Source organism: Euprymna scolopes, chromosome 14, assembly GCF_053919585.1.
Source record: "Euprymna scolopes isolate OS-2025 chromosome 14, ASM5391958v1, whole genome shotgun sequence".
Classification (NCBI taxonomy): domain Eukaryota; kingdom Metazoa; phylum Mollusca; class Cephalopoda; order Sepiida; family Sepiolidae; genus Euprymna; species Euprymna scolopes.
This window is the reverse complement of record NC_136495.1, coordinates 123644265-123659179: the sequence shown is the minus strand read 5'-3', so window position 1 is coordinate 123659179 and position 14915 is coordinate 123644265. Positions and strand designations below refer to the sequence as shown.

At 32.6% G+C, this 14915-nt stretch overlaps 1 protein-coding gene across 1 annotated transcript in view; it reads right to left on the bottom strand.

Annotated features, from left to right (window-relative positions):
- The window catches only part of LOC145292800 (MAM and LDL-receptor class A domain-containing protein 2-like), a 119763-nt gene that overhangs the window by 24460 nt on the left and 80388 nt on the right, over positions 1-14915 (bottom strand). Inside the window, exons 22-23 of the mRNA XM_080138839.1 lie at positions 7827-8068; positions 3534-3759 (exon numbers count right to left, since the gene is read on the bottom strand). Of these exons, the coding sequence (XP_079994965.1) occupies positions 3534-3759; positions 7827-8068 (468 nt within the window). The remainder of the gene's footprint in view (positions 1-3533; positions 3760-7826; positions 8069-14915) is intronic.

Here is a 14915-nt window from a genome sequence, read left to right as displayed (position 1 = left end):
GTGCGAAATGGCGATCACGTTGGAGACGTGGATGACGTTCGAGAGAACTACAATTTTTTGCGCAACACACACCTACAAACATTTGGGCAAAGCCGGACAACAAGGCTAGTTAGATATAATTTATATAAGTAATAGAAGATGAACCGGTGTTGTTTGGTATTAAACTACTGGTTAAATTCCTTTCAACATATGAAGTAAAAAACGGAAAGAAACTGAGACATGTACATGCGAGTATTATGCTTTTTTCTAAACTTCTTGTAATTTAAAAAAATACTCCAGCTAAGATCAAAACCAAAGCTCAAAAACAGCGAGTAAGTACGATAATCATTATACCACTTGTCACGATATTTAAAGTATGTTTTCAAATCTTAAGACAAACAGATAAAAATCCGATGAGTCCGAAGTACTATTTTTTTTTTTAATTTTGACCATGTAGATGAAAACCGAATAAAAAGTTTTCCACGTGTCTGAATACACTATATACCAAATTTCATGTCTGTAGTTCAAATATTCCTTGAGCATATCAGTTGATGAGTTCCCTCACACATGCATACTCACTTTTATAGATATATAGATAACACAAAAGTTTACAGACATGGGGAAATATAAAATGTTTGTTAATTTTTTAAAATTCTTTACTGTAAGAAATTATTTAGTCATAGTACGAGCTCTAACTGCTATTGTATCGATCGATTTAATTGATCAATTTTTATTTCCTTTTCAGTTTTCTTCAGTTCGTTCCAGATTAGCGAAGTAGAAACGACTCATTTTTATCATGTCTTCTAAGAAAGAGACTTGGGCGTTAACATTAGTGTCTTCTATACTTCCGATCTCAGCCGTGGATGAAGTATAGAACACTTGTAAAAACCTACGAATTAGGCTTATTTATAAGACAATGTCTACAACCGCATTACGGACCTTTCTTATCATTGTGAACTTTTCATCTCCGGCATTCAGCCTGTTGGCGTTGTTACCAATTTTCTAGGGTCATGAGGTCCAGTGGAACACAATTAAATTCAGCTTTCCCTGCAACAGACTACGACAGCATGTGGATTGCAAATGGACTTAAAAATATCGCTTCATTGAAGCAACTACTTGCTCAATTCGTTAGACGCAAGATGAGCGCATTATTTTGCAATAATATCCCGTGTACCAATAAAGTTTGTTTTGAATTTTACAGGTAGGGTTTGTTATGTTGTGATTGTCTAATTTTTTTTTGCCTTCAACAGAGGGCATCGAGCATGTTAGTTAAAACTCCCATCTTGACATAAAATAATTCCTACAGAACAAGAAACAAATACGTTGAGATATCAAAGAAGTCTAAGCCGATAATAAAAGACTGTAACTTATATACAGAGATTGATTAGCTTAAAATGTTTTTATTTGTTTTCACCAATTCAGCAAATTGCACGCATCGAGCAGTATGTGCAGAAACGAGTTTAAACATGTTGGACACCGAAGTGAAAATATCGTCGCTCGCAACACGAGTACCGATTACCACTGAACCTATATAATTATAACGCATGTGCTGGTTTCTCTCACCAAGACTGGCCTTTATAAACATGTCTAATGCGCTCTATCTAACAGGGCTTCGATATTAAAGTTAAACTTCTAGTTTTCTTTCTTTGTTTTTTAATTTGTTTTGTTTTTTACTAAAGAGTCCCAGTTAAAAGGCCCGAAAGACAGTCGATCACAAAGTTTATTTAGTCTGCTAGGATGATGATAGGAAAATAGCGCGATGATTGTTTAAGGGGACGCCGGGACTAGATTGTGTTTATATTAGATTCAAATTCGACTATGTTGTAGTCAGTTGAAAACAGTCAAAAGATACTGACAGAATCGATCGGTTTGGAGTCAAGAAAACTTATTAAGGCTTCCTGGAGACAATGAAGTATGCTCAGTGGTAGCCGTATGTGATGGTGTCTGTGGCAGAGCCTAGTGGACAAGAGTTTACCTTATCCCAAGGCAACAATTATTTACGCGAGAGACGAAGAAGGGAGGAAACAAAAACGTATAAACTAACGTCACTGGTTTTCTGTTTTATATCAGCCACAACTTTTAAAAGTACATCGGGTCTACTGCATTATTGGCCATTCCACAACCGGACTCATTCTGCAAATAAATGACAATTAGGAACTACACATTTGGTCGTGTAATACGCTCTGACTATTTAACATGTTAACCTGACATTTAGATATACTTAATTTGCTTCAATTCATATGTTAATTGCCGGTAGCCTACGAAGTCAATGATAATATTATGTCTGCGTTTGAATCTTCCGACTGGTAGTAATTATCACATTCTACAGTGATGGATGCATAAGCCTGAAACACAATTATAAAATAATCGTTAATATTTATTTTAAAATATTGTACTTATAATGCATCTTTAGAAATTAAAATTGATTCCTATTCAAGGAATTAAGAATAAAAATACTAAATTTAGTGCAAATAAAACATTTCGACTGATGTTGGCTGAATACTCTCTGGCTGTTTACAAGTTATGTCCACCGACTTAGCATTTTTAGATATTAATTTCTCTCTATTCCCATGTTAATTCTCGACCGCATTAAGGTAGAATGCAAGCCAACGATATCAAGAGTTACTTTGTAATTGGGTTCGAATCTCGCGACTAGCAGTAAGTATCACTTCCTACGTAGTAAACATAGAACACTAGTGTTTGTAGGTATTAAATAATTGTTAATATTTATTTAAAAATATTATAGATATTATATATATATATATAATATGTATGTATGTCATATATAAATATACATACATATATAATTATATATATATATATATATATATATATATATATATATATATATATATATATATTTGGAAATTTTTAAAAGACAAGAGCAATGCGGAAAGGACCGGAATCACAAGCGGAAAAAAAAGAAAAGCAAACAAACAAATAGACGGGTATGTTGGAGTAGAGAAATATCTAACTGTTTATTCATCTATCATTCCTCACTTCGTTACATAATTAATTTGTAACCAAGTTGTTGGTATGTCTGGTGTATGTAAAGTCCGTTGGTGGTATGGAACTTTGATTAATTTCGGGAGAAATGTACCTCCCTTTTCAAAAAGAAAACAAGAGTATATTCAAGACCTGGTATCTTTCGCCATCTTGAATATACTCTTGTTCTTATATAAATATATATATATATATGTGTGTGTGTATATATACATATATATACATATATATATATATATATATATATATATATATATAACTCGATGATATTTCGTATATGAAATAATGTTTCCGTGTAAATGTCGCTGAAAATGTAGTTTTATACTTAGTAAACTTTTTGGCTAGGAACAAAGTATAGTATCTGTTCTGATACTACACTTCACCTTATCTGTCCTCGTCAGTGGAGGAGAAATCCTTCTAGACTGAGATTTTTTTTTATTTTTGTTCCCATCCAGAGTGCCCCTCTTTGGGGAGCTGGATCTCCTCCACATTAAAAATCGACCCTGTGTCTACCACTTCCCTCGTGGAGATGCAAGTAAAAAGGAACTTACCCTTATTGTTCTGAAGAGTATGATCAATTGGTGGTCCAGAACCAGGTGTAAAGGCTTGTTTTATTACCCAATCGAAGTCATCATTTTTAAGATTTCTCCACTCACATGCGCTCGACTCGAAGGTACAATCGCCAGACCTACCGCATATGTTATTATCGATTGTGATGTCATCGATTGCAATGAAACTGCTAACAGACTTTGCTGTGGTGTTAGCTTCAAATACCACCTGTAAACATAGGAAAAATTACATAGTTTTTAAAAGATTAATTTATTTAAGTTATGATTTCCAAGATTGTCCTACACACTGAGTCCCATGCCACTTATCGTTTCGTTAACACTCCTTTCACCTTGCATACGCGTACAAAGACAAGCACATTTTATATATATATATATATATATATATATATATATATATAAAATGGTTAAGAAATTCCCCCCTCCTCACATATACACAGTAGTAACGACCTTGGATCACAGTCACCTTCCTAGGGAAGCAAATAACTTCATAATACTATAAAACAGTACACACATTTTCAAACCAATAAAAGAAAACACACACATCCTACCCCAAAGGAAAAGAAAAAAACACAAGCAGAAAGAGAGACTGAGAGAGAGAGCCCAATAAAAGAGTAATGAAAATTGAACATTCCAATGAATAGTAGACACTTACACGTTTCCACCTCTTGGAAACACTTCAAATGAACTACGAAAATGCTATTTTTACATCTCCAACACATTTTGAAAATGATTTCTGAAGAGGACGTTTCACAGAACGTCTGAAATGCGTTAAAAACGATTTCAATGATTTAAAAACATTATTACAATGATCTAAACATAATTCTCAATGAAAACCCAAGACAGGGAATAATAAAATAATGTTAAAAATGCACATTGTTGGTTACTACCCCCTTATTTAAATATATATATATATATACATATATATATATAATATTACAAATATAACAAATACTTTACCATAACAAATAAAAACACTACAAATACGTACACGGTTTATTTTATAATGTGTTGTTTCTGTCACTAACGAAAACAACATTAAAAAGCAACTGATGCCTGAATTGCTTGGCAAGCACTGGACTTAAGCAAATTGAAGTGATCTATGGTTAGCACAAAATATAACCCCTGAATTTAGATCCTTAAATAAGTCAACTTATAATAGACTGTTGTATAAATTAACTCTTAAATATTTCCTTCTAAAGTAGAAAGATTAACAAATAAACTCGTAAAGAAGCAATGCAAAGATACTCAGCTTTTCTTTTTTGAGATCCATTGGATAACTTTCATCGACAATAACGCCCAGCACACCGAAGGTACACTTTGTTGTATTTGAAATAGCGCATATATATATATATATATATATATATATATATATATATATATATATATATATATATATATATATATATAAGACTTAGTTCGTTCTCGCTCAGATATTGACATTTAAGGCCTACTTTTCTATTTAAATATTATTAAAACTAACTTTTTAATATACTCAGATATACATTACATGATTACATGAAATGTTACTAATTCCATTCACATGCACATTCCTTTAAAAAAATGGGCGTTAATTTAAATACTTTTTTATTATTAAATTTTTATTGTTAGACGATTGGTTTCATTTCACAATTATGCTGAATTCTATTTATGCATAGTTCTACATGCTGCATAATTGCGTAGCATTTAAGGCGAAAACGTGCTAGCACATGGATATACAAGTTGAGTCACAGGAAACAGGTGTTTTTAGAACGTTCTTTAATCTCCTTGCCTAAGAGATTCGGAGTTAGTTCTTTGATCTTCTTAAAACGCCGTTTAGTTTGTTGTTAAATATTCCATAATGGCATAGTTTAGAAAATGTTTTTATGTACGTTATGAAATTGTTGTTGAAATATATGCAGTTTTATTTTCCTTTACAACATCCGTTTTCCGTGACTAACGATATATATATATATATATATATATATATATATATATATATAAGAGCAAATAGTTAATAAAACATGTTAAAAACACTTTGAAAAGAGTTAAAAACATATTTAATCTGAAAAGGAAACACTTAATAAGTGGATGGTCCTCAATCCGAGGAGTTTCGAATAAATACTTTCCTTCTCATCAAAGGGTAGGAATTAGCAAAATGCGGGGTCGGATATTGCATACAAAATATTTGATGAAACTGCAAGTAAGTCAAAGATCTTACTTGATAACAAAAAGTGAAGCAGAGGGAATATGGAGAAGAAAAAGGTGATTTCACGTGAATAGATAGTCTGGTGAAAGTATCCAATGACGATAAAATCCAAAAATGTAAATCCAAGAAAGTAATTTTAATTTCCATTCGAACAAGTTAAATCCAAGGAAATCGCGTAATTTGAAGATGGTCCAAAATAATCCAAAAGGCCGAAATTCGTGGAATATTTCACAAATATGTACAAGGAAAAGGGGAAAAATTCCAATAATATTAATAAAAGAAAAATAAGATATGCGTTTAACACGGCTGCCGAGACAAAGTGTAATTCTTTAGTTTTACCATCTTGGATAATTTTGGTAAATTTAATTGTAATTTTTATTTTATTATATATATATATATATATATATATATATATATATATATATATATATATATATATATATATATATATATAAAATTACAATTAAATTTACCAAAATGATCCAAGATGGTAAAATTAAAGTATATTATAAATATTAAAGAATTAATATTTATAAAATTATCTCAGCCAAATGTAAAGGCTCGATAAAACCAAGTAGGAAATAGAGCTTATAATATGAGCAAAAAGTTAATAAAATATGTTAAAAACATTTTGACATGAGTTAAAAACATATTTAATCTGAAAAGGCAACACTAGATAAGTGAACAGTCCTTAATCCGCGGAGTTTCGAAGAAATACTTTCCTTTTATTCAGAGGGTAGGAATTAGCAAAATGCGGGATCGGATTTTGCATGCAGAAGTATTTGATGAAACAACAAGTAAGTCAAAGATCTTACTTGAAAACAAAAAAAGTGAAGCAGAGAGAATATGGTGAAGAAAAAGGTGATTACACATGAATGGATAGTCTAGTGGAAGATAAAAAACCCAGTGATGGTAAAATCCAAGTGTATAACTTCAAGAAAGTTAAAAGAATTTCCATTTGTCCAAGTAAAATCCAAGGAAATCCTGTAATTGGAAGCAGATGGTCCATAATAATCCAAAGGCAGAAATCCATGGAATAATTCACACACACACACACACACACACACACACACACACGCACACACACACACACACACACACACACACACACACATATATATATATATATATAAACCACAATATATATATGTGTGTGTGTATGTATGTATGCATATAATGACTTTGCCAGCGTGTGCAAAAAGTATTTAACAAATTACTCTCTAAATATCTGATCTACAGTTGACATTTCATTTATAGGATGTTTGAACATGTAGCGCACTTTTGATTTACTTTCTACTCATAGGAAATAGAGGTTGAATTGGAAAAGAATTGAGAAATAGTAAAATTCAAATACATTAATAGAAGCTAAATTGAATATTCAATGATATACATGAGTAAATAGGTAATGATAGATTAATTATTCCTTCTCTGGAATGAATAAAAGTAAAAAAAAAATATGAACACTTAAAAGAATACATTTTCACACGGTTGTTGATGTTTTTGTAGGTGTGTATTATGCTTAATTGTGCTCTAAAAGAAACATTCATGTCGACATTTGTGTGTCGGGTTTTGGCCTGTTTGGTAATAAAACTTCTCAAATACACCTGTAATGTTAGGCTGTATACGGTGTTAACTTTAATCAAAATTGACTGTTTTTTTTTTCATCGGATTATTTCGATTATCGCTAATCGATACATGTCGAAGACATTCCGGTAAAACATACTATTTACCAACACTGTGAGACACATAAAATATCTTTGTATGAAATTACATAAAAATCGGCCCATCTGTTTTCGAGTCAATAAGGAACTCACACGGACACGATAAAACACACATACACACACACAAAGTTCCTTTTATATAACAGTAGAGAAGTGCTGTTTCATTTAGTTGGCCCTAGTTAAAATTAACACCAGATGTTATCTATTTCTTAGAATAAATATCAGTTTTCGATGCTTCAAAATGTTACATTGAGTCGTTGATGTGAATTTATTGTGTCTATGAGTGAATGTGAGCAAGCTAGAGAGGGCGAGAAGGAAAGCCAGATAATTTACTATAAGCAAATATTTATAATCAATATTTTTAATTACCTCCCAAGTGCCTAAACTTGTAACATCGACAGACCCCGAGATCCATTCAGGTTGCGTTAGGCTTATATAATTGGCCAGATGCTTCGACTGGCCACCGGACATGGAGTAGACATTCAATAAGATGGGACCTTTCATGTTGTACCAGAAACGGACACATGATCTAGACGTAGCCGGCAAGACATGACCAATTATTTGCGCTTTTGATTGCTCCTTATAGTTCCCAAGTGCATACATAAAGTGACCTGAAAAAGAACGAGCCATTTAAAACAATACTTCTATTGCATTTCAGAACTAAAAGACATTAGGAAAGCGAATGATTTCGTGTTAACACGTTTCAACGGAAAAAATTACAGTTTTTGAAACTTGGACAAAGACAAAGGCGGCCATAACATATAACATTGTATTATATATTTATTAATTGCTGTGAAAACACTGTTGTAATTGCTGGTATACATTTTTTCTCGAAAGAACTAAAACCAGTACTGCTTCCTTCATTTAAACGATGTCCAGCTTTCCAGCTGAACCATAGATTTACTTACACGTTATTTCTACCTTGTTACATTTATTTCCTTTATTTACTTTTTGTAAATAGTATATTTATAATATCCATTGCTTTTAGTTTATTAGGCAATTTGCTATCCTTATTTTCAATTTTCTTAGATCTTCGATGTCTATATGGAATCCATGAATGTGTCGTAAACAGGCGAATTGTCTTTTCATTATCCTTTATGTGAAAAACTGCAAAATAATTAAAACTTGTAGCGAATAGTACCATGGGATTAATTCATTACACTGTGAGAGAAGATTACAAGAGTTACGTAATAATCTTTATGGACAAAACTATTGACAGATGTTATTTATTATCTTGGTGCAAACGTGTTTGCTGATTTACAATCGCATGTTCAAAATAAACAACTTAGTTTTTCAAAATCTTCAATCACAAAAATAACGACGTTTTAGTTTATATTTCCTTATATCATCTGTCAATGAACTTATAAATACCTCGTTTTAACATAAGGTTTGGATGTGAAATAGGAATCGGATTAATTTTTAATATCTTCTCGTGATGTTTAATTATATCATATTGATAGTTTTGTAACTTACGAAATACGTGATGATTCGGAGGAGATGTATCTGGAGAATTCTCCAATTTATTTTAATCCAATTTATTAAGCATAGTCTAAAAAAAAAGTTAACAAGAGCGTGGGAATAGAGAGAGAAAAAAAAACAGAACAAAGAGGGAGGGAAGGCCGTTGCAAATTTAGACGGTCATAAATATTATTGATCAGCACCTGTCCAAATTCGCCTTGAATTGATGCGTTGTTGGTGCAGTGACAACCTCAAACGGCAGTCTAAACCAGGAAGCCGATGTGCGGATGGAAAATGCAGGTATTATTCGGTTTAGCCAAAATCTCCGAAAAACTGCTTTGAATCCACGTTTGGGTGCCGAGGTGACGAGTAGATCTTGAGGGATTTGATAATGGCCATGAAGGAAGTGATAGGCCTAAATTAGGTCGCCCTCAGTTAACGATGCTCCAGCAAAAAAGGGTCCAATCGACGTAGGCGGGTATCATGAAGAAAGGCAGGAAAACCTCGCACCGATAGGGTCGCTAATCTATGCACTCATTCCAGATACTGAATGTCACGAACTAGATGTCATGCTCCAACACAGATCGGACGAGCGATACGTACATAGGGAAAAAGGTATCAAGAGTGAGGTTAGCGAATGAGCGTTGCAAGAGAAAAAGATTGTTGGCAACCTGAATGAAGTGACTCGAAGGCCTGAAGGTGAATCAACCAGCATCCTGAGGTCTCTGTTTTCTCTCAACATCTGCCAGAGAGTTTTCTACAGCGCTGAAAGTATGTAGCGACTCCAATGGACTGCTATCTGCAACATGGCAGCATTTGTCGACGCTGACGTCGAGATCTTATGCGGTTGGCCAGTTCCACGCACGCTGAAGATTTGACTGAAGAAGCCTAAGCTGCTTGCAGCAGGCCGGTAATCAGCAAACAGTAGCACTTTATCACCAATGGCATTAGGCATATCGTTGATGAATAGGAGGAAAAGGATTGACCTAAACACCAACTCTTGTAAAACTCCACTATTAGTGCCCACCTCTGGACACAAGCTCCCATTCACTTGGACTCGGTAGGTATGGCTCACCAGAAACTCTCGAATTCAGTGGATAACCGATTCGCTTTAGCTCATACGCAAATTGTTTTTCACAAGCTAACGGTGAGTGACGGGGTCAAACGCTTTGGCTAAGTCTAAGAAGAGTATATCCTCCGTGTTACACTCATCCATTATCCTTGTCACTTACTCTACCATGACCAGTAAATTCGTAACACAGAAAAATTTTCGCATAAAACCACACTGGGAGGTTAAAATAATTAAAGTTGACGTAAGATAAATCATTATTGCTCATTTTAGCAGCGTGTCCATTATTTTGCAGGTTATAGAGGTTAGGTTCATTGGCCTATAGCTGAGCGGATATTCTTGCTGCCTTTTTAGAAGCTACTCTCCAATCACCAGGAACAACCTCTGTAGCTAGCGTCATGTTAAATACTCTAAGAAACTGACGGCTAGTTCAGATGTAACAGCACAGCGACTCATCGTGGATTTTATCTGGTCCATGATCTTTGTTCACATCCAACAGTAGGTTCTTAATCTTGTCGTTCTAAAAGATCTCTGGTCAGTAATGTTGTGTGAGGATGAGCATTATCATGGTGGAAGATTACTCCGTTTCTGTTAACTAATAAAATTCATTTTCAGGTCAACATTGGTGAGTGAAAATGAGTAATGTTTCAATAACTTAAAAGAAACAAAATTATAAATTAATCCTATATTTAAGTAATTACTAGGGCTGTGACAACAGAATATTCTTTTCATTCTTCTGACTCTCATGTATATATCCGACACAGTTAGACACGCTTAATCAACCGAGAACCATACCTGTCTATATAAAAAAACATATCAGACATTAACGGATATATACTCCAGAGTCCAAACATTGAAAAGAATATGCTGTTGTTACAGCCCTAGTAATAAGTATATGCATAAAATAAATTGCAATAGCTTAAAATGAGTTTTCTACAAACTTGCAAAAATATGGCACCGAATTAATACTTGTTTCCTCTCCAGGGCAGAATTGAACACAAGATCGGTTTTTAATGTGGCTATTTGATTTAAACTTTCGCAATTAAAATGGTACAGAATTGTTCCAGAACGGATGTTATTCTACTATGTCATAAAGGTAAGCATCAACACTTTTCTAAGATAAAAATTGCGATAAGAATTCTTATCATTGTTTTAAGTATAATATATATATATATATATATATATATATATATATATATATATATATATATATATATATATATATATATACTAGCTGTAACCTGCCACGCGTTGCAGTGGCTCAATTTGGTGTAATGGAAAAATTTAATAAAAGAGAAAATTCATGTTTCTTATATTAGTACAGCAATCCACTGCAAAAAGTGAAAAAGGCGGCGAAACTGAAAAAAATGGTACTCTTGCAGAATTTGATCTGGATCCTCGAGAGTTTCTGTCAATCATTCATGTTTTGGACTTGACCAACAATCAGTGGATGAAGCCGAACGTAGCAAAAATGTTGAAACGCTAAATGCTTTTTTTTGTTGTTGTTTTGAAAAATGTGAGTTAGTAATTAATATTTGGTTGATGGTGGGGGGAGGGGGGGTACTATACACAGATTCAAAAAAGTCGTCCAAAAACAAAGAAATGAAAGCAAAGGTAAGGTAATTTACGTTTCTACCTAATTGGATAATTGTTTAGTGTTTTTATGTAATGTAAAATGTTTAATTGGCTCCAAAAACAGAAATGGTCGCGGATTCTTTTGAATACGTTAAGTTTGGGAAAGTAAGTTGAAAACTAAAAACTATACACAACAGTGCCTGAAACTCACCGAACATATGTTACCATGACATAGGCTGGCATAATCGGTAGGTTTCTGACAGTATTTTGTATAGTTTTTTAGTTTTAACTCACTTTCCCTAACTTAAAGTAATCAACAGTGTCCACCACCATTTGTAGCTTCAAATACACCAATAAACACTGTTTTTCGAGCCTACTAAACGTTACATTAAATGAAAAGGGTTTATATTACTAAACACAGATACAAAGAAGTTGTCAAAAAATAAATATATAACAAATAAATGTTATCAAAGGCAAGAAAAGTAAGTGTTCTACCTAACTGGATAAGATTTTAGTGTTTTTATGTAATGTATAATCGGTTCAAAAACATTCAATGTTTATCGGTATATCTGAAAAATACAAATGGCGGCAGACTGTATCGAACACGTTAAGTTTGGGGAAATTTTGGGAAAATGAGTTTAAACTAAAAATACTGTTAGGAACTCACTCAATATATATTACCATGATGTAGGCTGGCATATAATCGGTGGTTTTAAACTTTTTCTCGATACAGGTGACGACTTTTAAAAATCCCTTTTAGTGATTACCTGGTTTGAGGATATTTGTACAACTAAACGGTAAATCTGCTCAAAAAAATCCGGTATTATTTTACTTTAAGGCCCGTTTCACGTTCATATATAACGAAATATTTTATTGTAGATTTCGGTGTGCTAAAAACGAATCTGCAAACCGTTTTCGTAGCAAAAAAAAAGTTTTCATGACATTCATGAAATTACTTTTTCAAAAAGTGGGTGATCACTTTTCAATGTAAATTTAACTATGAATGAGCACCCACTTTCTGACCACCTGAGAGAGATGCATTTTTCTGTTTCTTGGCTAAAAAGTCTTTTTGTTTGATTTCTTTTGCATGGTATTAACCCCTGAACTCTGGGACTATTTTCCATTTCACAGACGTAGCCTTTGTTTATGCTATGCGTGAGCATAAACGAAAACTGTTAAATATGCATTCGCGTACCAAACTGCCTTGTCAAAAAAACCTTTAAGCCAATAAACATGAAAATAAATGCCCCTTCCTCAGGTGGCCAGAAAGTGGGTGCTCATTTTAAGTTAAATTTAGATGGAAAAGTGATCACCCACTTTTCGGAAAAAAAAAATTTCTTCATATCATGAAAACTATTTTGATACTCCTTGGGCGTTGAGTTCCATGGCGACCCGCAGAATTATTTAATGGTTGTTCCCTTAGTACCCCCCTAGTCAAGGCTAACGCATGTGCACGTAACATTTTTTATTTATTTACTTACGTGGTGGAGTTTCTATACTGATAGGTTTTTTGAAATTTTTTCACTGGATTATTATTGATTGAACACTAACCAGATTATGAAAAAAACATGAAAAAAAAAAAATCATTTCAACATTTAAAAGGGATACTCACTTTTTAGTTACCACGTTCTGGTAAATCGGTCACTTTTTATTTATTTATTTTTTTTTCTAAATACGGAAGTGTCTTCGGGAGATATAAAATGGTCGCATGTTGACGAAGCAATGTATCGGGAGGCGTACGGGATTAAAAATTATTGGTAAATTTTTAGATTAAGTCTACCTCCTCAATTTTCTTTTAAATGACGACTTGAAATGGTTTTCGACTATGCTGAATACGAAAATCGCATCGAAATTTTGCAGAAATAAGTAGTTATCAAGATATAAAAAGTTGTATTATGCATTGTAATCTTTGGCGGCCATCTTTTTTACGTGTGTGTATTTGTTTATGGCGCGTGTGCACGTAAAAAGATGGCCGCCGAAGAATACAATGCATAATACAACTATTTATTTCCGCAAAATTTCAATGCAATTTGCGTGTTCAGCATACTCGGAAACCTATAAATGTCGTCATTGAAAGGAAAATTGTGGAGGTGGACCTAATTTTAAAAAATACCAAATTATTAAACATTTCTCCAGCATGTTAGTGAAATTTATAATACTTTAAAAAAATTAAAAAGAAACAAAAAAGTTTTGAAAAAAACCTCACCTTTCACAAAAACAATTTATAAAAAAAACCACAAACTGACTAAATAAGTAAAAAAAAAAAAAATAATTAAAAATCTCGAAACTTTATTTTCATGAAAACAATAAAAAAAGTCCTGTTCTCTCTATTTTTTTTCTTTGAGAAACAAATATATTTCTGACTTACAAATGCGGTAGAGACTCATTATTTTTACTTTCTATGGTTTTGATATACCGCGTTTTTATTGCTTACAAAATGGCTGACTGATTTATCAGAACGTTGTAACTAAAAAGTGAGCACCACTTTCAAATGTCGAAATAATGATTTCTTTTTTACATTTTTTTTAATAATCTGTTTAATTAGTGTCCCATCAATAATAATCCAGTGAAAAAAAATTCCAAAAACCTATAAGTATAGAAATTAAGCATGGGAGTATACAACAACGTCGCCTTTCGCACTTTTACAAACATTTTTTAAAAAAAGTAACTAAACCATTTATTGATAATTTGTCACGTGTACAAACATTTATTTATTTACATAGGCTTAACTCCTTTCATGAATAAGAAAAGTTTTACTCTTTAAGAATAATAAAAGGAAAAAGTTACTGAACATTTATAAAAGGACTTCTTTTCATGAAGGCCAGAGGAATAGTTGGCCGACAATTCGTGAAACAACAACAATAAATAAAAATGGTGCTAATGCAGAGAGCGATCCGCGCTATTTTTTAAATCATATTTCCACGTTTAAATAACGTTTTACGATATGTTTTTTTATTTATTCAATTGTAAGGTTAAAGTACAGAATAGGTACAAAACATCCTTACCTCCCCATGTTAAGAATGACTTTTTACATAATAACATTATTTCAGCACGGATCACTCTCTGCATGAGTAATCTTATATAGAAAAACAAACAAAAAAAACTCAAAAGCAAGCAACAAACTTTTTTCTTTGGCCTTATATAATAAAGAAAAGATGTGTAAATTAAAAAATTTGGAAGATAAACAAATAAAATAGTTTTTTTTTAATTTTTTTTACTTATCGAGTTAACAGAAAATGAAACCTTTCGTCAATTCGTGGCTGTGAAATGAATCGAACCGGAAGTTCAGTTTTATCAACAGAACAGATTCGCAGAAACGATTAAATAAATATATTTATTTTATTTAATATTTTAAT